This window comes from Raphanus sativus, chromosome 1 (assembly GCF_000801105.2).
Source record: "Raphanus sativus cultivar WK10039 chromosome 1, ASM80110v3, whole genome shotgun sequence".
Taxonomy (NCBI): domain Eukaryota; kingdom Viridiplantae; phylum Streptophyta; class Magnoliopsida; order Brassicales; family Brassicaceae; genus Raphanus; species Raphanus sativus.
In genome coordinates this window covers 3,381,375-3,405,350 of record NC_079511.1, presented here as the reverse complement: position 1 = coordinate 3,405,350, position 23,976 = coordinate 3,381,375, and the positions used below count along the sequence as shown (strand labels likewise).

The window sequence follows — 23,976 nt, the reverse complement described above, 5'->3', positions numbered from 1 at the left end:
CCTTATCCTGTCCTGGGGTAGTCTAAGGAAGATGTTCTGCCTCAGTATCATATTTTAAAACATAGCGTTGAAGGTGTTCATGAATAAACAATGCATAAGTATGTACCCAAGCTGAACATAATCACATTAGAAGCTTAACACAAAATGAAATCACTTACATCAATCATAGCTTTGATTATGGCAACACCTAAATTCCATAAAATAAAATCCATGAAAATCCCAGAAATAAAAAACGAATCTAGAAAATGATTTTCTTATGAGTCTAAACTAAAAATTAAGGAGAAATGGGGAGAACATATCTTCTTTTAGGACTCCCTAACCTTTACGCCATGAATACATCATTTTCATCGAAGGAGACTCTTCATTTTCTTCAGAGAGACTAACTAAAAAGAAGGAGCAGAGTGAAGAAGGCTGAAGAAAATTTTTATTCGGATGTTTTAGAACATTTAGAATTTCCTAGAAAAATTAAACGATAAATCTGGTTCAATCAAATATATATATTGTTACATTTCCTATATTGAAGGATGTTGCTTAATTAATTAAGCTGAAAAGAAAAATAATGTATGATTTCTGCTTTTTTAAATAAAAGGAAATTTGGAAAATAAATAATTAAATAAAAACTATAGATTTAAAATATTCTAGTGGCAGAGATCTGTAAATATTGTTGAAATAGAAGGATACTTCAAAAAAGGACCTTCTGTTTTAATAGTATTGATTCTAATGATAATATATATATATATATATATATGTAAATTAATATGTATTACATAATTGTTAGTATACCATTTTAAAACAAATTTTTTATTTATTACTTTAAATAATTATATTATGTGATTTTAATCGTCTATTATATCATAGTGTATCATATAAAAATCTAATATTTATAACTAATTGGAATTATATTATAAAAGTGTTATACTAACAATTTATAAATACAATATTTTATATTTTATTTATATGATATATAAATTGATTTTGATGTGTGATTTTTATTTTATTATTTTTATTAGTAAATATTGAAAAATATTTAATGTTAACAAAAAATTTATAAGGAAATCTATTTTGGTTAAGATTCATTCTATTAAAAAAATCTATTATTTAAATTAGGAAAAAACATTAAATACTTAAATCTATCATTTAAATAAGGAAAAGACAAAATTCTCTACTATCTTTGTTACCAAACAAAAATTTTTTTTTTTAAAGACTCTTATCTCTATTACCAAACAAAAGCTTAAAGTACTTCTACTTTAATAAGATAGATAAAAAGGTCCTTGAGTGATTCAATTCCGCCATTTAAGGCCGGTTTAAACCGTTTAGACTCGGGTCCAACTGGACCATATATACTAAAATCCACCTAGAGGACGACAGTTAAAAAAAACCAAACTGGTTGTCTCTTTTGAGTGGGTTATATTCACGTAATCACAGGAAAGACCGAACTTAAGGAGATGATTGGTAGAGACTGTGGCTTTCTATTTTTTGTTCTAAGATTTAAGCTTTAGATTTTTAGCTTTGGCTTTAATTTTATTTTGATGTAAAGAATTTTCAGAGCACTGAATAAAATCTCTAAAAAAAGTATTGTCTAAAGTTAATATATTTTCTTTTATAATATTTTGGCTTTATATTTAAATTTGAAAATAAAAGCATGATTGCTTGAAAAAAAGCTGTAGAAATTAAAATGGTTGTCCACAGCTTCTACTGCCTCTACCAATCACCCCCTAAAACTACAAAAAGGTTCTTTCTACTAGTCTGTACAGAACCAGACACGATGTTTAGCTATTAGTTTGTTGGACAAAGGCAGTTGATAATAGTTTTTTTTTTTTTAGCAAACAGTTGATAATAGTTAATATTACTAACACAACCATATGTTCCTAGCCACATGGAAGGGTACGCCAGTAATTTGAAATAAGAAAGGCAACCTTTCAGATAAGGGAGAGACTGGGAAGATGCGTGCGGCGAATATGGAATCCTCAAAAGAATACTTTTAAATTGTTTAGTTAACCGTTGAGAATCTCCAAAGAGTGTTTTTTTTTGTGAAATTGTCAACGCTAGGAATCCTATATAAACCGTAGGTGTAATCTCTAAACATCAATAAACACAAACTTGAATCAAATATCAACTTGTAAAGGAACTTAGACCAATGGGGGATTCTACTGGCGAGCCGGGAAGCTCCATGCATGGAGTCACCGGTAGAGAACAAACCTTTGCTTTCTCGGTGGCTTCACCTATTGTCCCAACGGACAAGACAGCAAAGTTCGACCTGCCGGTGGACTCGGAGCATAAGGCAACGGTTTTCAAGCTCTTCTCCTTCGCCAAACCTCACATGAGAACTTTCCATCTCTCGTGGATCTCTTTCTCCACATGTTTCGTCTCGACATTCGCAGCTGCACCACTTGTCCCCATCATCCGTGAGAATCTCAACCTCACCAAACAAGACATTGGAAATGCCGGAGTTGCCTCGGTCTCGGGAAGTATCTTCTCTAGGCTGGTGATGGGAGCCGTGTGTGATCTTTTGGGTCCACGTTACGGCTGCGCCTTCCTTGTGATGCTTTCCGCACCAACGGTGTTCTCAATGAGCTTCGTGCATGATGCCGGAGGCTTTATAACCGTGAGGTTCATGATCGGTTTCTGCCTTGCGACGTTTGTGTCTTGTCAATACTGGATGAGCACTATGTTCAATAGTCAGATTATTGGTCTGGTGAACGGGACAGCCGCCGGATGGGGTAACATGGGTGGAGGCATAACACAGTTGCTCATGCCTATTGTGTATGAAATCATAAGGCGTTGTGGTGCAACAGCGTTCACGGCCTGGAGGATCGCTTTCTTTGTCCCTGGTTGGTTGCACATCATCATGGGAATCTTGGTGCTCACGCTAGGTCAAGATCTGCCAGATGGGAATCGTAGTACCTTGGAGAAGAAAGGAGAAGTTGCTAAAGACAAATTTGGAAAGGTATAATATATATATTAGTTTGATCAAAAAAATCTATTAGTATGAATATGTCATAATACTCGTAGTTCAATAATCAAAGGTATAACTCGTGTTGTCGTATAAATGGTGTAGATTATGTGGTACGCCGTTACAAACTACAGGACGTGGATCTTCGTTCTTCTATATGGATATTCCATGGGAGTTGAGTTGAGCACTGATAATGTTATCGCCGAGTACTTTTTTGACAGGTTTGCTTTTTTGATTGGAAACAAAATATTCTTTCTTTTGGTATAGTACTTTTGTATGACCTAAGAATAAAAATATATACATTGTTTTTGGTCAGGTTTCATTTGAAGCTTCACACAGCCGGGATCATCGCAGCATGTTTTGGTATGGCTAATTTCTTTGCTCGTCCAGCAGGAGGCTATGCTTCTGACCTTGCAGCCAAGTACTTCGGTATGAGAGGGCGGTTGTGGGCATTGTGGATCATTCAAACGGCCGGTGGTCTCTTCTGTGTGTGGCTCGGCCGCGCAAGCACCATTGTCACTGCGGTTGTAGCTATGATCCTCTTCTCTTTAGGAGCACAAGCTGCTTGTGGAGCCACCTTTGCAATCGTTCCCTTCGTTTCCCGGCGAGCCCTTGGAATCATCTCAGGTTTAACCGGGGCTGGAGGAAACTTTGGGTCAGGGCTCACACAGCTCATCTTCTTCTCGACCTCAAGGTTCACAACCGAACAAGGGATAACATGGATGGGAGTGATGATAGTTGCTTGCACGTTGCCTGTGACCTTAATCCACTTCCCTCAGTGGGGAAGCATGTTCTTGCCTCCCTCCGAAGATCCAGTCAAAGGAACGGAGGAGCACTATTATGGTTCTGAGTGGAATGAGCAGGAGAAGCAGAAGAACCTGCATCAAGGAAGCCTCAGGTTTGCTGAGAACGCGAAGTCTGAGGGTGGCCGCCGCGTCCGTTCTGCTGCTACGCCGCCTGAGAACACACCAAACAATGTTTGATCATACAGTGAAAGGATGGTCGCAGATGAGAATTTATATGCCACATAGTAGTGAAAACAAAGCGTATGTTATCAATGCTTGCTGGACGTTATTTATTGTGTATCTTTCTTTCTTTCTTTCTTTCACTGAAGAAACATTTGTTTTGTTTACGTACGGCTTCAAAAAATATTCTTCTAATCAAGATGTATTTTCTCTTGTTTTGTTTGCTAAAATATGAATTATAAGATACTTTAAAAACATTATGGGAGGACTGCTTTTTATGTTAGTTTTTACCTACTCTACTATCTTAATTAAATTTAGTTTAGTTGTTATTTTTGACATTTTGATTTTGTGTCTGCACGCATTAAACACACAACTATTTTTTCAAAAAATAAAATTTCTAAAGTTGACATTTTAGCTGAAAAGACATTATCAATGACTTTTATGAAGACGGAGATGTTTTTAAAAATAGTGGAAGTATCAGACGAAACGTTACGGCATAACGTGTGAATGCGATGTTCTATATACAATATTAACAAGAATGGTATCAAAAGTTTATTTTTAGTATTGGTGTACATATCTTAAGCAAATATTTTATTCTTCTTCTTGGACGAAAAGAAGCATCAGTTTGTATGTGTAGTTGAATAAAGGACTTTGTGTTTCGTGATCCGGAGAACAATGTCATTTACACTTACGTATGTATTATTAAAATCCTAATTTATAGACTTTTAGTAAAATTCCCAACACGTAAACACTTCAATCAAAAGGAGTTTTAGTTTTAAAACGCTCGTCACAAACATTCAAACTATATACAAGCATAACAAAAGGCAAAACGCAGTATAAAAGCATATAAAGAAAGAAATAGGTTTTTACTTTCCACTGTTTATTTCCATTTAACAATAGTGAAATTATTGATTTTCTTGACAGATCATTGGTGTGATCAGACATTGTTGGGTGTGTTCCCAGGCGGCGTAGCACCAGAACGGACACGGCGGCCGCCTTCAGACTTGGCGTTCTCAGCAAACCGGAGGCTCCCTTGATGCATGTTCTTCTCCCTCTCCTGCTCATTCCACTCCGAAGCATAGTAGTGCTCCTCCGTACCTTTGACTGGATCTCCGGAGGGAGGCAAGAACATGCTTCCCCATTGAGGGAAGTGGATTAAAGTCACAGGCAACGTGCAAGCAGCTATCATCACTCCCATCCATGTTATCCCTTGTTCGGTCGTGAACCTTGAGGTCGAGAAGAAGATGAGCTGTGTGAGCCCTGACCCAAAGTTGCCTCCAGCTCCGGTTAGACCAGAGATGATACCAAGGGCTCGCCGAGAAACAAAGGGAACGATTGCAAACGTGGCTCCGCAAGCGGCTTGTGCTCCTAAAGAGAAGAGGATCATAGCTACAACAGCAGTGACCAGGGTGTTTGCACGACCGAGCCACACACAGAAGAGACCACCGGCCGTTTGAATGATCCACAACGCCCACAACCGTCCTCTCATACCGAAGTACCTGGCTGCAAGGTCAGACGCATAGCCTCCTGCTGGACGAGCAAAGAAATTGGCCATACCGAAACATGCTGCTATGATTCCAGCTGTGTGGAGCTTCAAGTGAAACCTAAACAAAACCATGTACATGTTTATTCTTAGGTCATGCAAACGTACTAAACCAAACTGTATTTTATTCGGTTTTAAATCAAAACTAAACCTGTCAAAAAAGTACTCGGCGATAACATTGTCAGTGGTCAACTCAACTCCCATGGAATATCCATAGAGAAGGACAAAGATCCAGGTCCTGTAGTTTGTAACAGCGTACCACATAATCTACACCATTTAATACAAAATTAAGAGTTAAAAACATTTTTTTTCTTTGCTAAATAAGTCAAAGGTATATACATATGTTACAAACTTTAATCATCTAGCTCTCAACGATAACATATTCACATATGTATACAGTTTACCTTTCCAAATTTGTCTTTGGCAACTTCTCCCTTTTTCTCCAAGGCACTTCGGTTGCCATCAGGAAGATCTTGACCTAGATTGAGCACCAAGACTCCCATGATGATGTGTAACCAACCAGGGACAAAGAAGGCAATCCTCCAGGCCGTGAACGCTGTCGCACCACAACGCCTTATGATTTCATACACAAGCGGCATGAGCAACTGTGTTATGCCTCCACCCATGTTTCCCCATCCTGCGGCTGTCCCGTTCACAAGACCGATGATCTGACTATTGAACATGGTGCTCATCCAGTATTGACAAGACACAAACGTCGCCAGGCAGAAACCAATCATGAACCTCACCGTTATAAAGCCTCCGGCATCATGCACGAAGCTCATCGAGAACACCGTTGGAGCGGAAAGCATCACAAGGAAGGCACAGCCGTAACGTGGACCCAAGAGATCACACACGGCTCCCATCACTAGCCTAGAGAAGATACTTCCCGAGACCGAGGCAACTCCGGCGTTTCCAATGTCTTGTTTGGTGAGGTTGAGATTCTCACGGATGATTGGGACAAGTGGTGCAGCTGCGAATGTCGAGACGAAACATGTGGAGAAAGAGATCCACGAGAGATGGAACGTTCTCATGTGGGGTTTGGCGAAGGAGAAGAGCTTGAAAACCGTTGCCTTATGTTCCGAGTCCACCGGCAGGTCGAACTTTGCTGTCTTGTCCGTTGGGACAATAGGTGAAGCCACCGAGAAAGCAAAAGTTTGTTCTCTACCAGTGACTCCATGCATGGAGCTTCCCGGCTCGCCAGTAGAATCCCCCATTGGTCTAAGTTCCTTTACAAGTTAATATTTGATTCAAGTTTGTGTTTATTGATGTCTAGGGATTACAAGAGGGCTTATATAGGATTCATATTTGAAAATGCATTCTTTGGAGATTCTCAACGGCTAGCTAACAAATTATTATTTCTTTTTAAAAAATTATTTTTACGACAACAATTTTAAGGTATTATTTGGAGGAATCTATTGCCTAGTCCCCTCGCTTATCCGAAAGGTTGTCTATTTCTCAAATGACAACTCTCCTTCTTTTCTGGTTCATAAGTCATTGTACATGTGGAATTCTTTTGACATGTCTAAATAAAATATAACACATTAACAATCGAAACTTTCAGACATTCAATTATTAACATATGTAATTTAGGATCGAAAGGTTCGTGGATAGTTGAGGTTGGAGTTAAAATTCGAGAGGCTTTATTACTCTCTGTACGGTTTTTCAACAATATTGTAAGATTATGTATGAGACCTTTTGTTAGTTCGTGTGACTTAAATCCTAACACTTTTAATACGCCTTGTGAATTTGGAGACTTTTTATGCAGGTGGTGTCAAAACAAGTTTCCACTTGTTTCAATGACTATTTTTGTTTCAGTCTGGACATTCAATATAAAGCTGGCACTCTCTCGGAATGGGAACAAGCACATTGGCATCACGCTACCATTAAATCTACATTTCTAATCATTATAATGAAGTGCTGTCATTGTAATTCTCTATATTAATTATGCAGTTAGACTAATAATTCGAAGGGTAACAATGTAACTGTCTATATCGTATGTTATCAAGAAAAAAAAGTGTCTATATCGAATGTTATCAAGAATATGAATAATTATGATTTATTGAGTAATATAATTGATGTCTCTCCGACGATCGAATTTATCATGGCCTTAGATGCATATTAGTTGTCTCTTAACTTTCAATACGATCACTTAATAGTAATATTTCAAACTGGATTATCATACGTACATAATATCTATCTATATATATGTACGTATATATTACATGGTAAACAAGCTTGATTATCATACGTACATAATAGTAATATTTATGGATTATCATACGTACATAATATCTATCTATATATATATATCACATGACTTATGATTCTAAGCCCAAGTGCACAACCATCTATACCATGTAATATAATTTGATAGGCATTACCAGTTTTACACCCTATACCATTAGACTCATACTTACGTAGAATAAGGGACAGTTAATATGCATGCATTTTAACCAGTCAGATGAAAGAATCCCCAAATTAAAACATGTTTAGCTTGTTTGGAGAGAGAAAAAACGAAGACAAAACCCATAAATATAATTTAAATAATTCTTACATAGAGTTAGAACTTTTTTTTTAATTCCTAGTCATTTTAGCTAGGGGTGGGCGTTCGGGTACCCGTTCAGGTTTGGATCGGGTATTTCGGATTTTCGGGTATTTCGGTATAGGAGTATAATACCCGTTCGGGTATTTCTGAACTTCGAATCGGGTTCGGGTATTTTTAGTTCGGGTTCGGTTATTTTAGATCGGGTTCGGATATTTAGATTTTAAAAGAAATAAAAATAAAATTTTCTTTTTAAAAATATAGATTTTACTTAACTGGTTTTTTTTCGATTGAATGATTAATAGATTTGAAGATAACATTTCCAAAATAAAAATATTAATTTGGCTATTGTTTTTAAAATTTGGATGTAACTTTGGTTAATATATGAAATAAAAAGTTTAACATGCATTTTAAATGAATATCAAATTATTTTCTCCATAATTATATATATACTATATGATTTTAAAGTATGTCTAACATCAATATAAATATTTTAAATAAAATGAGAGATGTAAACTAGAAATATAAGGGTAAGTATACCTATGTTCGGTTATTTTCGGATATCCATTCGGGTTCGGGTATTATCCGTTCGGGTTCGGATATCCAATCTCTCCTAACTTAATATCCGTTCGGGTATTTTACTACTTCGGTTCGGATTTTTCAGGTCGGGTTCGGGTGCCACTTCGGATATCGGATAAAGTGCCCACCCTAATTTTAGCTAATACTTAATTAAAATTGGTTTTGAATTTATGTACGTATAAAGGTTCAAACCGACCCCGGCGAATTGATAGGTAGACATGCCTATATTGTACTAATCCATAACCAAAATATACTATAGGTACTTGGTAGAGGACAAGGAGCTGATTTACGTGTAGATAATATATGTGCATGTGACCAAAGTTGCCGTACCATATTATTGGTACTTGTATAAACCAATCTTGCTGACGTTCCCGCTGTTCCCTGTGTTGAGGCCTGTTGAGGTCTGAGAAAAGACAATAATTCGCTGTCCAAATTTGCAAAGTCAACTTTTTGATGATGTCACTGTTATATAATATACTAATATGTTGGAGATAGTTTTCAACTTTCAGATGCTGTCAAATCAATTTGATCGTATTATTCAAACTTTAAACCACTAATTAAAAAAATATGAAGTCCAAGTTAACATTTAAAGTCTGGAAACGCCGGGGCAGATTTAAAACTTTGCGTTTATATAATCTGATTATGAGAAAATATTGGTGGATCACGAATACAATACGCTATATACAGTGCCGGACTAATTTTTTATAATGTCCCAATCCAAAATTTTGAATTATGCCCTTATATAAATTTTATCAAAATCACAAAACAGTATTAAAAACAACTTAAATCAAAGTCTATAGTCTATTTATAAAAAAATGGTGATATTACGAACACTTATCGTCAAAATATAGATATTTTTACATTTTTTTCTTACAAAATTATCCATTAAACTTATAGAATCAAGTATTTCAACCATTTTCGTTTCAATTGATATAATAACCAACATTCAGTTGTGGTAATCGTTACCGGAATGTTCAATAATATGCGTTAAGAATATTTTGATAGCAATTCTCTCTTTTTTCAGAAAATCAAACACTTCAATAGGTTTTCGAACTTTTTGGGTATTGATTTTCGAAGAATCTTTATTTCCATAAAAAAAAACATAACAGCTATGTCTGAATGAGTACCACTCCTTAAAAAAATTATAAATTCAAGATTAATACCATCAATGTATCATCACTTGCATTTGTTACTTTTTTAAAAGCAAAAAAAATCCAAAAGTTTTTTCATATCTTTGGAATTATTCAAATCTCGATTCAAGGGAAGTAGAACTTGATTCATGAGTGTATTGAGATAATCGATCTTGAAAATCTCTCTACAAAAATTTATTCATTTATAAATACTAATAAGATTTTTTTTCAAAAAATATGCCCATTAATTTGGATGTCCTAATCCACGGCTTGGGTGGCTTCCCCTCTGGACCGGCCCTGGCTATATATATGTATAGGTCAAATTTTCTGGCCGGTAAAGTACATAGGTTAAAGTTTTCACTTCAATCCAAACTGGTTTATTTATCTAACGTAATCACAACACCGTAATGTTGAAAAGAAAAACGTAATGATAACGTATGATTTGATTTTTATCAAGAAAAATTACAGCCATTACTATCAGGAAAACGTAATGATAAACGTATGAGTTATTTTTTTTTAGATGGCTTAATATAAACGTCTTCAACCTAGTAGTAATGGTTGAATTTCAAATTGGTTCAACTAAGATCTTTCGGACTGTACAATTGTTATCAGGCTAATCAACTGGGCCTTTGCTCTAAACACTACAGCCTTATGGGCTTGTAATATTCTGTTATTACGTAAAATCAATACGAAAGCCCTTGTAAAAATCTATTTACACGCCACGACGTCGTTTTTGTAACTAATCCCGTAGTCTCTGGACACAAAACGCATTAGAGCAGACCGAGTCTATTTACCAAAGCCACTCTCCTCCAGTCACAGACACAGACACAGACACAGACACAGCTCTCGGTCGGTTCATCGTACATCGGTAATAAAAAAATCTCTCCTTTTTCATATTTTTTTTTCCTCTAATAATTTCTGTGGCACGAATTGAAAAAGCAAAGGAAAACGTAAATGGGTTCGTACTCAATAGCCAGTGCTATATCTCGATTTGCGCCTCTAACCCGCTTCGTTAAACCTTTTTCTTACATCAATTGCCCTTGCAACAGAGCCCTGAGGCCAAAGGTTTACGCTTTTTTTTCTATTAGGAAATCTCTTTTCTTGGATGTGACTGTGTGTGTGTTGTTTGTTAAGTCATTTGGGTTCTGTTTGGTTTTGTTTTGTAGAGATTTGATCAGCTTCGTGTGTTCTCAATGGCGTCGGAAGCGAAGGAATCACCAGCAAACAATCCTGGCTTGTCAACGGTTCGTGATGAGGCTACCAAAGGGTATATCATGCAGCAGACTGTAAGCTTCCTCTGCTTCTAATCCCTTAATTAGAATCGAAAAGGTTGCATCTTTTTGGGGGGGGGGGGGGGGGATCTTAGGTGCTTGGATACATGTTTGATAGCTTGTTTAATACATGTGCTCTGTGAACGTTTATTTGATGAAACATGTTTGAAAGAGATATCTACAATACCATCTTCACTCTATTAATTTATGGGATGGAACTATGATTACTACTATTTACAGAAGGACATCGAACAAAGTTTGTAGTAGTAGTCCGTCTTGGTACTTCAACAATTGATATTGTTCCACTGTGCCATTTTTTTTTCAGATGTTTCGAGTGAAGGACCCTAAAGCTAGTCTTGACTTTTACTCACGTGTCCTCGGAATGTCGTAAGTTTTTTTTTTTTCACCTCTTCTCTCTTTAAGTTACAAATGCATATACTTTCTTTTGTTTTGTTAACCTTAAGTCCTCAGGGAAACAAAAGAACTCTTATGTTCTTAATGCTTATGGACTGTTCTATATTTCTTTTTGCCAGATTGCTGAAGAGGCTAGATTTCTCTGAGATGAAATTCAGCTTGTACTTCGTGGGCTACGAGGTAAAAGATTTGTTCTGTGACCTGTTAACTATTCACCAAGCTAGAGTGGATCTTAATAGAAACAAAGTATAGAACTTTGTAATTTGCATCATGAATCGATATGGATCAATATGCTTAATCAGAATTTGTTGTAAAAGTGAAGCCAAGTTAAATGGGTTTACAGTTATTTTGGTTTCTTGTTCTGCGTCCATTAGACGAATATAGATAATTCTCCTGGGTGCTTTAAATCCTTACTGGTTTTAGTAGAGAGCAGTAAGCTGAGTTTGTTTGACTAATTTACTGTGGAGCAGGATACTTCAACAGCTCCAACGGATCCAACTGAGAGAACGGTTTGGACCTTTGGTCGACCAGCAACGATTGAGCTGACTCAGTAAGAAGCACTTGTTACTGCCTTTACATTCTCTCTTTTCTTTCATTAGACGTTCCCTTACATATGAATATACCTCTTCTCAGCAACTGGGGCACAGAGAGTGATCCCGAGTTTAAAGGTTATCATAATGGGAACTCCGAACCTAAAGGATTTGGTAAAGTCTCTCTACCTTTTTATTCTCTACATTCACTAATTAAATAGTTTTTGGTTAGTTCCCTGGTCAAAGGCTATGTTGCATATCATCAAATATGAACCAGTTATAAGCCTAACACAAAGACTTTTTTCACTGCTTTTGCGCTGCAGGGCATATTGGGGTTACAGTTGATGATGTGCACAAGGCATGCGAGAGATTTGAACAACTCGGAGTGGAGTTTGTCAAGAAACCTAACGATGGTATTTTACCCTATTACCATCTGAAACTATTAAAGATTTTGACTCTGTTTTGGGAAAGCTGGTTCTTATTCTTTTAAATCCGATGTGAACCTGGCAGGAAAGATGAAGAACTTAGCCTTCATAAAGGATCCTGATGGCTACTGGATCGAGATCTTTGATCTCAAGACTATCGGGACAACAGCCGGAAACGCAGCCTGAGGAAGAAGTACAGATTGTGTGCTGTTTGTCTTCTTCTTGTGTTCCTTCCACCTGATCTTGAATACAAATAAAGATGTTGCCTGTCTCAACGAATAAAAGAAACTACGTTATCAATGCGTCTTTTTCTTGATATTAACAATGAGTTGAGTTAAATAAGTTGTTATCAATGAGAATCAGTTTGGTTTGATGTCAATGTGTTAATGTTATCTGTTTCTTAATATATTTTTGGTTGTTATTTGGTACAAGAATGAACTTAACCATTATACATTGTCTCGGTTCATGAATTACAAGCAAACGCAAAGAGTCTGGAGGAGGATTCACTTGTATACATTGTCTATGATACCAAAAGTAAAAACAAAAAACGGTTGAGATTTTGAGGAACAAGCCTCTGAAGGCGGCTTATGCAGAGTCACTTTTTCACCTACGAACAAAAATAAACGAATAGCAACTTAAGTAAGAGTTCAGTTCTTTTTTCTTTAGGACAGACAGATATCGTATAGACACTGGTATATACGCACCTGAACATCTATCTTAACGTCACGGAGAAGCTGTGCAGCAACTTTACCATACCTTCTCATCTCCCATTCACTCATCTTCCCGTCTCGTAGTCTCATCAACAAACTATCTTCTCTAAGTTTAGGACGGTGTGTAGCAACGTCTTCCTCTTCCAACAGATTCGGTGAAGAAGAATCTACGGTTGAAACTTCCTTCTCACACTTTGTTTCAGCCGTATCAGCCACAACAGCTTCGTCCTGGACCGCGTTTCCAGAGCTCTCCGCAGAAGATTTCTGTGACATGAGGTAGAGATGAATGCTGGGGTCTTGGTATTCACCATCCATCTGCAGATTTCAATTTAGTATAATAAGCGGTCATGTAGTTACACCTATCTTAAGACAGAGACTATAATCAGTGTTGCTTTTCACCTTGGATCTTGGTATGGTTTTGACTTCGAAGTTGTCTTTCCACATCTGAAGCATTTTGTCATGAACGATCGTCGAACGTATCTCATATCCCAACTAGAAAACAACAACCGAATCATCTTGCAATTTTAATGATAATACTAAGCCAATCTCACATATTATTATAATTCGTACCATAATTGTTGTCTTTGGTCCTGACAGCGAGAGTATGGTGTGCAACAGAGGCTCCAGAAGCTGCTCAGAGTATACCTTTTAACCAAAATAAGGTGAGGTTAGTCGTTCCATTTGGCTGAAACAAGTCTGTGTTATGGCAAATCATTACGAAGATTTTAATCAACTTACAACATCAGTTCCGATGACGTAATCAAAAGGCGGCTCAACGGCCCTTATATGATCTTCATTTCCCCAGTCAAGTTCTGCAACTCGGAGCGATCCAAATGATGCTACAAGGAATGAAACTAATGAAACCATCCAATAGTTTCTTGTAACTGGACATGACAAGATTCTAACGAAACGAAGAAAAGCGGTAGAAACCAAAAAAAAGGAGAGATGGAAACTTAGAAAAGACATTATTGACAACAAACCTGAACCAGTGTTCATCTGCAAGATTGTGGAGGTATTCCATTCTACGTTCCTCTTTAGCAGTGGCAATACCTCCTTCTGGTCAGTTGAAACCACATCACTGCCCAGCATCGCCAAAGCTGACACATGATGCACAAGATCCACATAAAAGACACAAACCATGTTCTCCATTGTAACAGATATGTAGTCTAGTCATACATAAGAAAGGAGAACCCTCAAGAAGATATCAATTACATACATGTATAATATACATACCAAATCCAGCTACGCCGCAACCCGCTCCTAGCTCAATAACACGTTTCCCTTTCAGTTTAGACGGACTAAACCTTCCCTTCCTGCAATTTTTCCCCTGAAATGTTCGACGAGACAACTTATAAGCTTAATAGGTTTGTGATCATTTAAAGAACCAGATCACAAACCAAACCTATCAAAAGTATCACCGGAGTACAATAAATTATTGATTAAGTGTGACCTATACTTCTACAAAATCTAAACCACACACTCCAAGGACTTAATCTCTTTTTTTTTTTTTTGATAAATATCAAATAGCAAATCCTTTCATTAGGGATAAGGATAATACCAGATATTTGGCAAACACCATGGATGCATCCCACACGGTTGTTCCTAGATGCTTCGAGTTTGGATCCTTCCACGTAATCATGACAACATAGCGTTAGGAAGAGCAAAAAAACATCAACTTTAAATCTTACTCAAGGAATATATATACTACGAGTCATTCATCATCATACCTGAGCAAAACTTAATTTGTGCCCCAAAACCTCAAGGGTTACTGTACACGTGCTTGGAGAATTCACCCTAGAAATACATCAATATTGTTAAATTTTGTGTTCAACTTATCCATATGAAAACCAGAACATAAACTGAATCTAGACAAGAATCTAGCTAGTAATGATTATACCTGAAACAATAAGATCTCAACTTGTGTAAGAAAGGTCCGAATTTGAAAACAACCACCAGACAAACTGAAGTATATATATAGCTAATATGATCGTTCCAGAACCAAATTTGTTTTTTTTTTCTTTTCCGCGAAGATTATGATGAAACCAAAACTGACATATATCATGATAGACCATATAGTGGAGTTTGATTATAAAAGTGGACTACCTGGCGGGATCCATTTGCTTTTCCGCCCGACGAAGCACAAACTACGGCTAGTTATCGATGCTCTCCAGACCAGACCAGAGAGGCAGGGAGAGTGTTTTCGTAAAGGCGCTTCAGTTTCAGTTGAGAAAAAGGAAACGAAAACCACTTCTTGAACCTGTGTAAACTAAGGTTTATTGGGCTTGTCTGACCTGGAAAAAATGTTATTTGGCCTGTTACTACTATTTGACCAAAAACAAAAGCTTATTGGGCTTAATTAGCCCAAATAGCCTAATCATGGGATTACCATCTTGCTACTATTGTCCGGTTTTTACTGTAAACTTATTCCACAGTCGAGCACAACACAGACAACTCAGTGATGCGATGTCAAATAATCCCAGAGTCATCTCAGGAGTGTACACTGTTGCGTGGTTGATGAATGTACCAAGTTATTTGCACATTTGATTTATGTTCTAGCATGTCACAATGGGCCTGTAACGTGGCAACGATTCAGAACCTCACATTAATTTTTTCCCTAAAAATATGTTTTTTCAAAAGCACTTAAAAGATTAAAAACTGAAACACACGATGTGCGTATATGCTACGTAGAGCAGACTACAGTTGTTCAATCGTCTTCACCTTTGGCATCATTGCTCGGATGGTTGTGTTTCTGAGCTTGGTACATATCAGCAATCTGAAAAAAAATATGCAGAGAGATAAATGAAAAACAAAAAAAAAAAGAGAAAAGAACTTCAAAACCAGTCTCATCATCTGTCTATAACAACATTTACTGGTGGTGGTTAGGATGAGACTTTCACACCTGTTCAGATGATGTTGCGTCCTCTGGCTTCTTGTCTTCTCGTACACGGAGTAAACGAGGAAACCGTAGAGATATCCCCTTTTAATCGAAACATTCAATCAAATAGCTCAAATATCAGATAAGATCCTAACAAAAGATTAAAAAAAAAAAAAAAAAGTCAGATAATGTTAAAACCTTATCAGGGTCGACAATGCCGGTAGCTGCACGATGTACAGGGCTAATTGTCAAGTCAGCTGCCTTTACTTCCCAGACCTTAAAGCAAAAGGCATATAGAATTCGTTATACAAAACGCAGGTTTCGCAGATATTTGTCAACGCAAACACACAATCCCTACCTCAGTGGGTTCGAACCAAACATCTGGATTGAGGCTGTCTCCAACTCGGTAGTATTGCTGGATATTTGAAACCATTACAATCAGTAACAACTATTTAAGTATGGTATTGCAGCCAAAGAGAACAGAGAAATAATCCTACTTTCGGAGTAGCAATCACTCTAGAGCGAAGACTGGTAGACCGCTCTTCAAGTACGGCTTCAGAAAATCCAGTACCTATTCGTAGCCCAGAACGTATAAGAAACTAGAGAAACTAAACATAGCACACATACAAAAACAAAATGAAATGCAAAGGTGCATAAGACTGACCTATTTTACAAATGCTCTGGAATTCTTCCTTGTCAGGATCGTAGCAAGCTAGCAAAAATGCACCAAAGACACCTGCAAGCATGTTGCTTTGTTAACAACCTGAAGGGGTAAATGTGTCACCCCATATAGTTTGAATGGTTTTGGACCTGTGCGTTTGCCACGTCCATGGAAAGCAGCAATTGGTACAAGATCCACAGAGTCCCCAATACTGCATATTTAATCCTACGGGTCAGTAAAGGACTCAGATTTTCAATTTTAAAGAAAAGTTTTAGGAAGGAATTTTACCTGTCCATATAGTCTTTCTTCAGTTTTAGCCAATTATTCGATCGCTTTGCAGGCTCATAGGTAGCATCTGAATTCAATGTTTTAATGATCAACCCTTCACATCTGCAATAGAACATATATAGATGAAAAACTGGAACAACAAAGAGATTACTGCACATCTTAGAGATTCAAAGAAGTATGAGATCTATACCCAATATCAACGGACGCATCTAGAAACTTTTGTATTTCATCAATATCGCTGGATGTTAGAGTTGTTGCAAACTGGAAATATCCAGGATCTTCCTCAAATGACTCGTATAGTTTCTGCAAGAAGCAAGGTGAACATACAAAGATCATATATTTGCACCGCATCTACTTCATGAAAAAAAAATGATTTTACTGGCTCACCTCTCGGCGAATATTAAGATTCTCCTGGATAAGTTGCTGGCCATTTAGATATAACATATCAAAAGCAAAGATACATACGCCAACTTTGATATCATTGACATTCACATTTTTACGGGCTCGAGTGCTCAAAATCTGAAAAAGGAAAAAAGCACTATAAACACCTAGCCAGCAGGCCATATAGTTAAAGTAGCTAGCTTATAGTGAAGTAAATTAAACTAGCCAGCAAGCCAGATCTTTAGGATTGCATACTTCAAAATAATAGACATAACTGAAGATTGCAACCATACTTGAATATCAGAACCTTGCTATTCGCTTATGAGTTACCTGAAATGGTAGAATCTTCTTTTTCTCCCTGTCGAAAGCAACAACCTCACAATCCAGAATAAAAGATTTCACAGAAGGCTTCTTTAATCTGCATAGTGAAGATTCACTAACTTTAGAAAATTGGCTCTTTCTAATGTTTTCAACATGTTACACCAGAAGTCTAATACCTTGACAAAGCAACAGCAACATCAGGGTACTTCCCAGTGTTTCTTTCAGCATTTCGACTATATATCTCGAATGTACCATCCTCCATACAATGTACCTGCAGTAATTGAACTGATGATAAGCCAAACCTTAACAGCATATTTAAATAACTCCGCTCTAGGAATAGCATACATGGGTTATATATCACCTGTGCACGTTCTCCATCGTATTTGTATTCGCATGTGAAAACGGTGTCCTGGAATTTATTCAGTATCTCACCTACACCTTTTGTTGGTTTTGCAAGCATGGGTCCGATTGGAACACCCAGTGTAAAGTTACAAGTTTTAGGAAGATTCCACACACCACCATTTAAAAGAGCAGGAACAATAATGTCATATACAGGAAGTACAGTGAATACTTGTTTAACAATCTTCGCAGCCTACAAAAAAGAAGTAGAAGGATCAATCGAGGAAAGAAATGTAAATGACGAAACATTAAACACATTATAATATATCTTTTTAACAAAAAAAATGCATACGAGATAAACTGTGAGGCCTCTAGAAGAATGCAGCACAGAAAGACTAAAGCCACAAACAACATCTTTATAGTAGTTCAACAAGCTTAATTGCTTCTCACAAAGCTAACAAAGAATGGATTCTGATATAAATGAGAAATTAGAAACTGATAGAGAAAGCAAACCTCTTCTAAAGGAGACTTGGTATTAGGGGGTGGCTTTGAGTGCTCTTCATTATAAACAGCTGCCTGCCCTAAAGCAGCTAAGACAGTCTGATTTGAAAACCCTAACCTCAATTTTGCCTGAAAGGTGAACTCAGCAGGGCTTAACAAGGAAACCAAAGAAATGAGCAGAACAAATTATGACGTTTTTTTTTTAATTTGAATACCTGAAGTAAACGAGTTAAGTAGAGAGGTTCACAGTCTGTTGCTGCCACAAGGAGTGCCTTCATTCGATCCTTCTTCTTTTCTGTACTATCTTTTCCACTTTCCTGCCATAGTCAAAATAAGGTTTCACTGAATCTCACTCGAATCATAACTTAAATTCCAAGCATTCAAAGGCTGCCATGCTTTAAAGTACCTTCGCGATTTGTCTAAATGTGTTGAAAACCTTGACAACAGTCAATGCCTCTGGCTTGAACATCATAGTTTGAGACGAACGGCTTCCTTTTGCTACAAGCCCCAAGTCTCCAAGCTCCTATACAAAAAAAAAATAACCTTCAAATCAAATACATTCCACCACACAATTATAAAAGAAGATCACAACGTACCGTGTTTTGCTTCTTAACCTGAGCCTCCGTTCTACCAAAAGCTTCAGATATCGCCTTGATAATAGAACCTTCACCAATCCCCAACTCAACCCCTTCGTGCGCAGGAGCAATCTCGTTCGCCGCGAGGTAAACAGTAGCGACCAAATCGTCAGGAGTCGTAGCGATAACAGTTCTCAGCATGTTACAGAGAATGTCGGTGATCACAATCCGACCACTCTCGGCTGAGATGAGATCGAACGCCAACGCGACGAACAGAAACGGAACTCTCTCCCCTTTCTCCCAGCACGACACTCTCTCCGGATCGAACTCCCCTGGCTTCTTCTTCAGCGACGCGATTTTGCTTTTTAGCGACTCGATCTTATCCGTCTGGGTCAAAGTCCTGGACTTTTTCGCCCCCTTCTTCGAATCCTCCGCGATTGGAGTCGGATCCGATCCGGGTTTCGCGGAATCGGAGCCCGTGTCCTCGGTCTTGGGCGGATCGGTGTCTTCGGTCTTCGCGATTTTTCTCTTGTTCGGCGAGGGAGGCGGGTTGGAGGAGGATGTCTGGGGGGTCTTCTTCTTGGCGGCGGATGCTCGAGCGTTCGACATGAGAGCGTCGAATGCCGAGGGGCGAGAGGAGGACATGGCTCTGCGGCGGGGCGAGGTGAAGGGGGAGTGGGAGATTGGACGGTTAAAGGAGAGCGAGACGGAGGAGAATCGAGAAACTAGGGATTTAGTGTAGAGAGAAGATATGCATCGGAAGTAATTGGATGGTCGAATCGTTAACATCAAAAAAAAACACAGACAGTGAGGAAGAGAGAGTTTTTTGGGGGTTAGGGTTTTAGAGAGAACCTCGAAGAAAGGGGAATATGGCGGCAAAGTTCCCCCCGCTTCTCTGCTCTCTTTTTTACTAATTTGGGTTTTTCTTACTAAAACTCTTTCTAGTTTGATTTTAATTAACTTAGGACTATTAATTGATAAATAACTTTTATACTAGCCATTTCAAATTGTTTAATTCTCATGGTTTTCTAAAATAGTTCTCATGTTATCATCTGCAAATCAATGTTTGATGGTAACAGCTGTTATTTAAATATTTATCACTAATTCAAAAAATTGTATTTTAATACTAGTGTATTGTTAACCCCGGTTTCTTATCGGGTTTTAACTCATGATTTAATATTTTTTTGTTTTTTACATTTTTCTTAACAATCTTTATATCTATTATTTAAGAATTAATTGGTGGTAGTACCCCAAATGAGACTTATATTAGTGTTTTACCTCTGCAAGGAACTGATGATTTAACGTGGTTATTTTATCCCTATAACCTAACACATTTACTATGTCTAGCCCCTCTGTGGTGTACATAATACACTGTTCAGTACATTGGATAATGCAAAGTTTCTGAGCTTTCCCAAAAGTAGACAAAAAAAGTTTGTTGCATCGTTTCATTTCATAGAGTCAAAGAGTTTCTTTGAAATTAATTTTAGGGTGAATTGGCTAACTACCCATAACAACCACCCAAGTTAGCTAAGTACTCATTGGTTGACAATTTGACATTATCTACTTTGCTCATACACTTTAGATAACAAATAGACTAAAAACTCCATTGGCTTCTGACAAATCAACTGGTGAAAACACAGAGGTCATGCTTGGGAAGAGTGATTGATGCCATATGTCTGCATGTTTTTCTTCCATACCTTTTTTCCTTTGAATTTTTAAATTAATTTTATGGATTTTTTTTTTATCTTGGTAGAAACTGAGTTTTTTTTTCATCATTTTCATTTTTCATTCAAATTTTTTATTAAACTCAGATTTAAACTTTTATTTTTCAATTTATATAAAATATGCTATTGAGTTAACAAAATATGTTAGCGAGTTAACAAAATTTGTAACAAGATACAACATTTGTTAATATATTACAAAATAGGTTAGCGAGTTAACAAATTTTGTAACATGATACAAAATTTGTTAACATTAAAATAACATCAACTAAAGTATCACTAACATGATACAAAATTCGTTAAATTAAAATAATATCAATTTTTATTGAATTTTTGATAGAACTACATTATAACTTGTCAATAATTTGACCATCGAACATTTTACAAAATATGTTACCGAGTTAACAAAATTTGTAACAAGATACAAAATTTGTTAACATGTCACAACATATATTAGCGAGTTAACAAATGTTGTAGCATGATACAAAATATGTTAGCATTAAAATAACATCAACTATAGTCTCGCTAACATGATATACAATTTGTTAGCATTAAAATAACATCAACTTTAACTAGGTTTATAATAGAATTACATTATAACTCGTCAATAATTTGACCACCAACATTTTACAAAATATGTTAACGAGTTAACAAAAATTGTAACAAAGATACAAAATTTGTTAACATGTTACGAAATATGTAATGAGTTAACAAATTTTGTAACATGATACAAAATTTGTTAATATTAAAATAATATTAACTATAAAATGCATAAATTTATTTCAAATTTAGACAATCATAATGAAAAACTTACCAGAAGCATAGTCATGAACTTGTGTGACTTATTCAATTCCTAATTTGTAAACACGAATCTAAAGGATCAGACCCAAAAATAAAAAATAAAATTTTAATGAACTTAACAAAGAAATTAAAAAAAAAATCAAAGAAACAATATAACTTAATCTGAATACTTTAGAAAAAAATAGATATCATATTGTTCATAAGTGAAAAGAGAGAAAAAAACATAAGAAAATGAAAAATAATTAGGAAAAGAGATGAAAATGAAATAAAGAAAAGAAAAAAATAAAAGAAAAAAATGAGTTAGAGGAATCAGAAGGGTTCAATCATCAATCAGAGTTGATTCTAGGCCTGTGAATAGATAGGTAGGGGTGTTTGGTCAAATATGGTAAGTCTCAAATTGGAGCCTTCATTAGAGGCATATAGACCAATTTTCTCTTAATTTTATTTCCCAACCACTATTTTGCTTTTTTATTTTTTTCAGAAAAAATTCAATCATCGTCTTAACTCATCAAATCTCTCTCCAAAAGTTATTTCCTTTTCAATTTTGATTATCATTCTAAATCCCTTTACTTATTTCACATATAATGGAAGAAATTATTTTTTCCATAGAATAATGTCAAAGAGGAGCCATATAAGAATGTTCATATAATGGAATAAATTATTTTTCCATAGAAGTTATTTTTTAGCACAACCATAACTTGTTTACTCGTTAGAAACCATATTATCAGATAATAATTGTATTAGCGTTGTAACTATTCTATTAACAAATAATATTAGTAATTTATTGTTATGTTATTATGAAAATATAATCACAGTAGGAGTTGTTTTTGGATGTTCACATATATTTAAACATGTTAATTGTTAATTTAAAGTGATGAGCGAATATTTTTTGTTTAATCTCATTCCATTCACAAGTTTCATGAATGAGGTAAAAGCCAAGCAATATGTTACTCCTTCTGTTTTTTAAAGATAGATATTTTAGAAAAATAAATTGTTTCACAAAGATGTATTTTTTATGTTTCCTATACAAAATTGTAAATTTCAATAAAATTGATTGAATTTATTGAAAGACTATTGGTTAAAATGCATTGGAATTTGATAATTTCTAAAAATGATGTATAGTTAATGTGTTTTCTTAATATGTGTGAAAACACCAAAACATACATCTTTAAAAAACAGAGGGAGTATTTGATAACTATGTTCGTTACTGTTAACAGTATATTTAGCACATAAATATGTTTCATGTTTGTTTACACACAAAATTCAGTGTTTTTAGTCACATGTAGATATTATTATTTATAATTGATAACCAATCCTCTTATCAGATAACATTTTAATTATCAACTAACAATACCCGACTATGATAGCCTATAAAAATCCTATAAAACTGATAAACCAATAATAAAACAGATAACATATTATTTATAAACTAAGAAATTATGTTTCATATTTGTTTTTTATCAATTAATAAAACCGAGGTTATTAAATTATGTGCTGACATTAGTGTATATAAAATCACATAAGGCTTTTAATTCCATGCTTGATGTTCATCAACTAAAACCGGAGAATCATATAAAATTTTAATTAGTAAATTTTAAATGAGGCTGATAATCCATTATAAAAATACAAAAATTAGTATTTAATTAAGTTATGTTCTATGTCCTGCAAGACAACTACTCTCTACTGTTAAATCGATAAAACATGTTAATGATTGTTAAACGCATTCATATCACACAAACATAATAAATAGCAGCTAACATAAATTATTACGAAATTTGTTCTTATCACAAAGGCCAAGTCTTTATTCAGATCCCACAAAAATATTTCATCATCTGCTAAGCATATATATTCGACTCTATAAACCTTAATGTTGTTTCTTTCTCCAATATGTTATCAGATATATAATAAGTATGAGACTCATCCTTTTACACAACATATATTTGTATGTTGTGTCTCCTAGTGTCAGGTCTATTGCTCTGAACAATTCCCCACCAAATAGTACAGTCCGAGGTGAAGCATGCTACCACTGATTTTCTTTTGGAATAAAATGAGGGCATTTTCGTCTATCCAAGACACAAAGACTATCCTTTTTTATAATAACAAATCGATGGGTATTTGGCAAATTTAGGCTTTAATTAGATATATTCTACCCATTGTCCCATTATTTAAGAAACGATTATTTTTTCTTAGTTAAAATATAAGAAAAAATAACAACCGTTTTAGCCGAATCTAAGAAACCCGGTTAAGAGACTGGGTTAATGATGGTAAATTTCTCAAAATTCTATTACTTTTTCGATGAAGTATTGATCTTGAAATATACGTTCTATATTTTCATCACGAAAAATAATAAAAAGAAGCTTTTGTGTGTTGTTATCATTGCAATCAATAGACAAAAACTAAAGAAAGGAGGAAAGGAAAAGAAGACCGAAGCTAAAGGAAACTAATTAACTC

The 23,976-nt window shown here is 35.7% G+C and overlaps 5 protein-coding genes across 9 annotated transcripts; 2 read left to right on the top strand and 3 right to left on the bottom strand.

The window, feature by feature from the left end:
- The first annotated feature begins 2,093 nt into the window (after positions 1–2,093).
- Positions 2,094–4,175, top strand: LOC108840690 (high-affinity nitrate transporter 2.1). The gene is made up of 3 exons (XM_018613522.1): positions 2,094–2,947; positions 3,059–3,174; positions 3,270–4,175. Exons 1-3 carry the CDS (start codon positions 2,138–2,140, stop codon positions 3,934–3,936), a joined length of 1,593 nt encoding a protein of 530 aa, XP_018469024.1. The 5' UTR covers positions 2,094–2,137; the 3' UTR covers positions 3,937–4,175.
- Positions 4,176–4,765: 590 nt separating this feature from the next.
- On the bottom strand, positions 4,766–6,706 carry LOC108853244 (high-affinity nitrate transporter 2.1-like). Its single transcript, XM_018626685.1, has 3 exons — positions 5,866–6,706; positions 5,613–5,728; positions 4,766–5,522 (listed from the first exon to the last, which is right to left on the bottom strand). Exons 1-3 carry the CDS (start codon positions 6,673–6,675, stop codon positions 4,856–4,858), a joined length of 1,593 nt encoding a protein of 530 aa, XP_018482187.1. The 5' UTR covers positions 6,676–6,706; the 3' UTR covers positions 4,766–4,855.
- Positions 6,707–10,468: 3,762 nt separating this feature from the next.
- LOC108806705 (lactoylglutathione lyase) lies at positions 10,469–12,731 on the top strand. Of its 4 annotated transcripts, none has more exons than XM_018578894.2 (9): positions 10,469–10,580; positions 10,762–10,777; positions 10,879–10,998; positions 11,309–11,370; positions 11,517–11,577; positions 11,868–11,947; positions 12,031–12,101; positions 12,251–12,340; positions 12,438–12,731. In XM_018578894.2, exons 3-9 carry the CDS (start codon positions 10,906–10,908, stop codon positions 12,536–12,538), a joined length of 558 nt encoding a protein of 185 aa, XP_018434396.1. In that variant the 5' UTR covers positions 10,469–10,580; positions 10,762–10,777; positions 10,879–10,905; the 3' UTR covers positions 12,539–12,731. The 4 variants fall into 4 exon arrangements, with proteins under 4 accessions (XP_018434396.1, XP_018434388.1, XP_018434404.1 ...); XM_018578886.2 differs by having other exon boundaries at positions 10,652–10,777; XM_018578902.2 differs by lacking the exon at positions 10,762–10,777.
- Positions 12,732–12,786: 55 nt separating this feature from the next.
- On the bottom strand, positions 12,787–15,323 carry LOC108806685 (uncharacterized). Of its 2 annotated transcripts, none has more exons than XM_018578866.2 (10): positions 15,166–15,323; positions 14,790–14,856; positions 14,621–14,686; positions 14,296–14,389; positions 14,043–14,159; positions 13,801–13,901; positions 13,633–13,707; positions 13,462–13,554; positions 13,057–13,377; positions 12,787–12,959 (listed from the first exon to the last, which is right to left on the bottom strand). In XM_018578866.2, exons 1-10 carry the CDS (start codon positions 15,177–15,179, stop codon positions 12,948–12,950), a joined length of 960 nt encoding a protein of 319 aa, XP_018434368.1. In that variant the 5' UTR covers positions 15,180–15,323; the 3' UTR covers positions 12,787–12,947. The 2 variants fall into 2 exon arrangements, with proteins under 2 accessions (XP_018434368.1, XP_056861244.1); XM_057005264.1 differs by lacking the exon at positions 15,166–15,323 and adding an exon at positions 14,960–15,131.
- Positions 15,324–15,636: 313 nt separating this feature from the next.
- Positions 15,637–19,866, bottom strand: LOC108806676 (DNA ligase 1). Its single transcript, XM_018578847.2, has 17 exons — positions 19,025–19,866; positions 18,835–18,951; positions 18,644–18,745; positions 18,441–18,557; positions 17,950–18,180; positions 17,765–17,859; positions 17,598–17,685; positions 17,274–17,405; positions 17,077–17,189; positions 16,887–16,988; positions 16,748–16,809; positions 16,602–16,673; positions 16,435–16,508; positions 16,296–16,352; positions 16,136–16,213; positions 15,962–16,039; positions 15,637–15,835 (listed from the first exon to the last, which is right to left on the bottom strand). Exons 1-17 carry the CDS (start codon positions 19,790–19,792, stop codon positions 15,767–15,769), a joined length of 2,355 nt encoding a protein of 784 aa, XP_018434349.2. The 5' UTR covers positions 19,793–19,866; the 3' UTR covers positions 15,637–15,766.
- Positions 19,867–23,976: the final 4,110 nt, after the last annotated feature.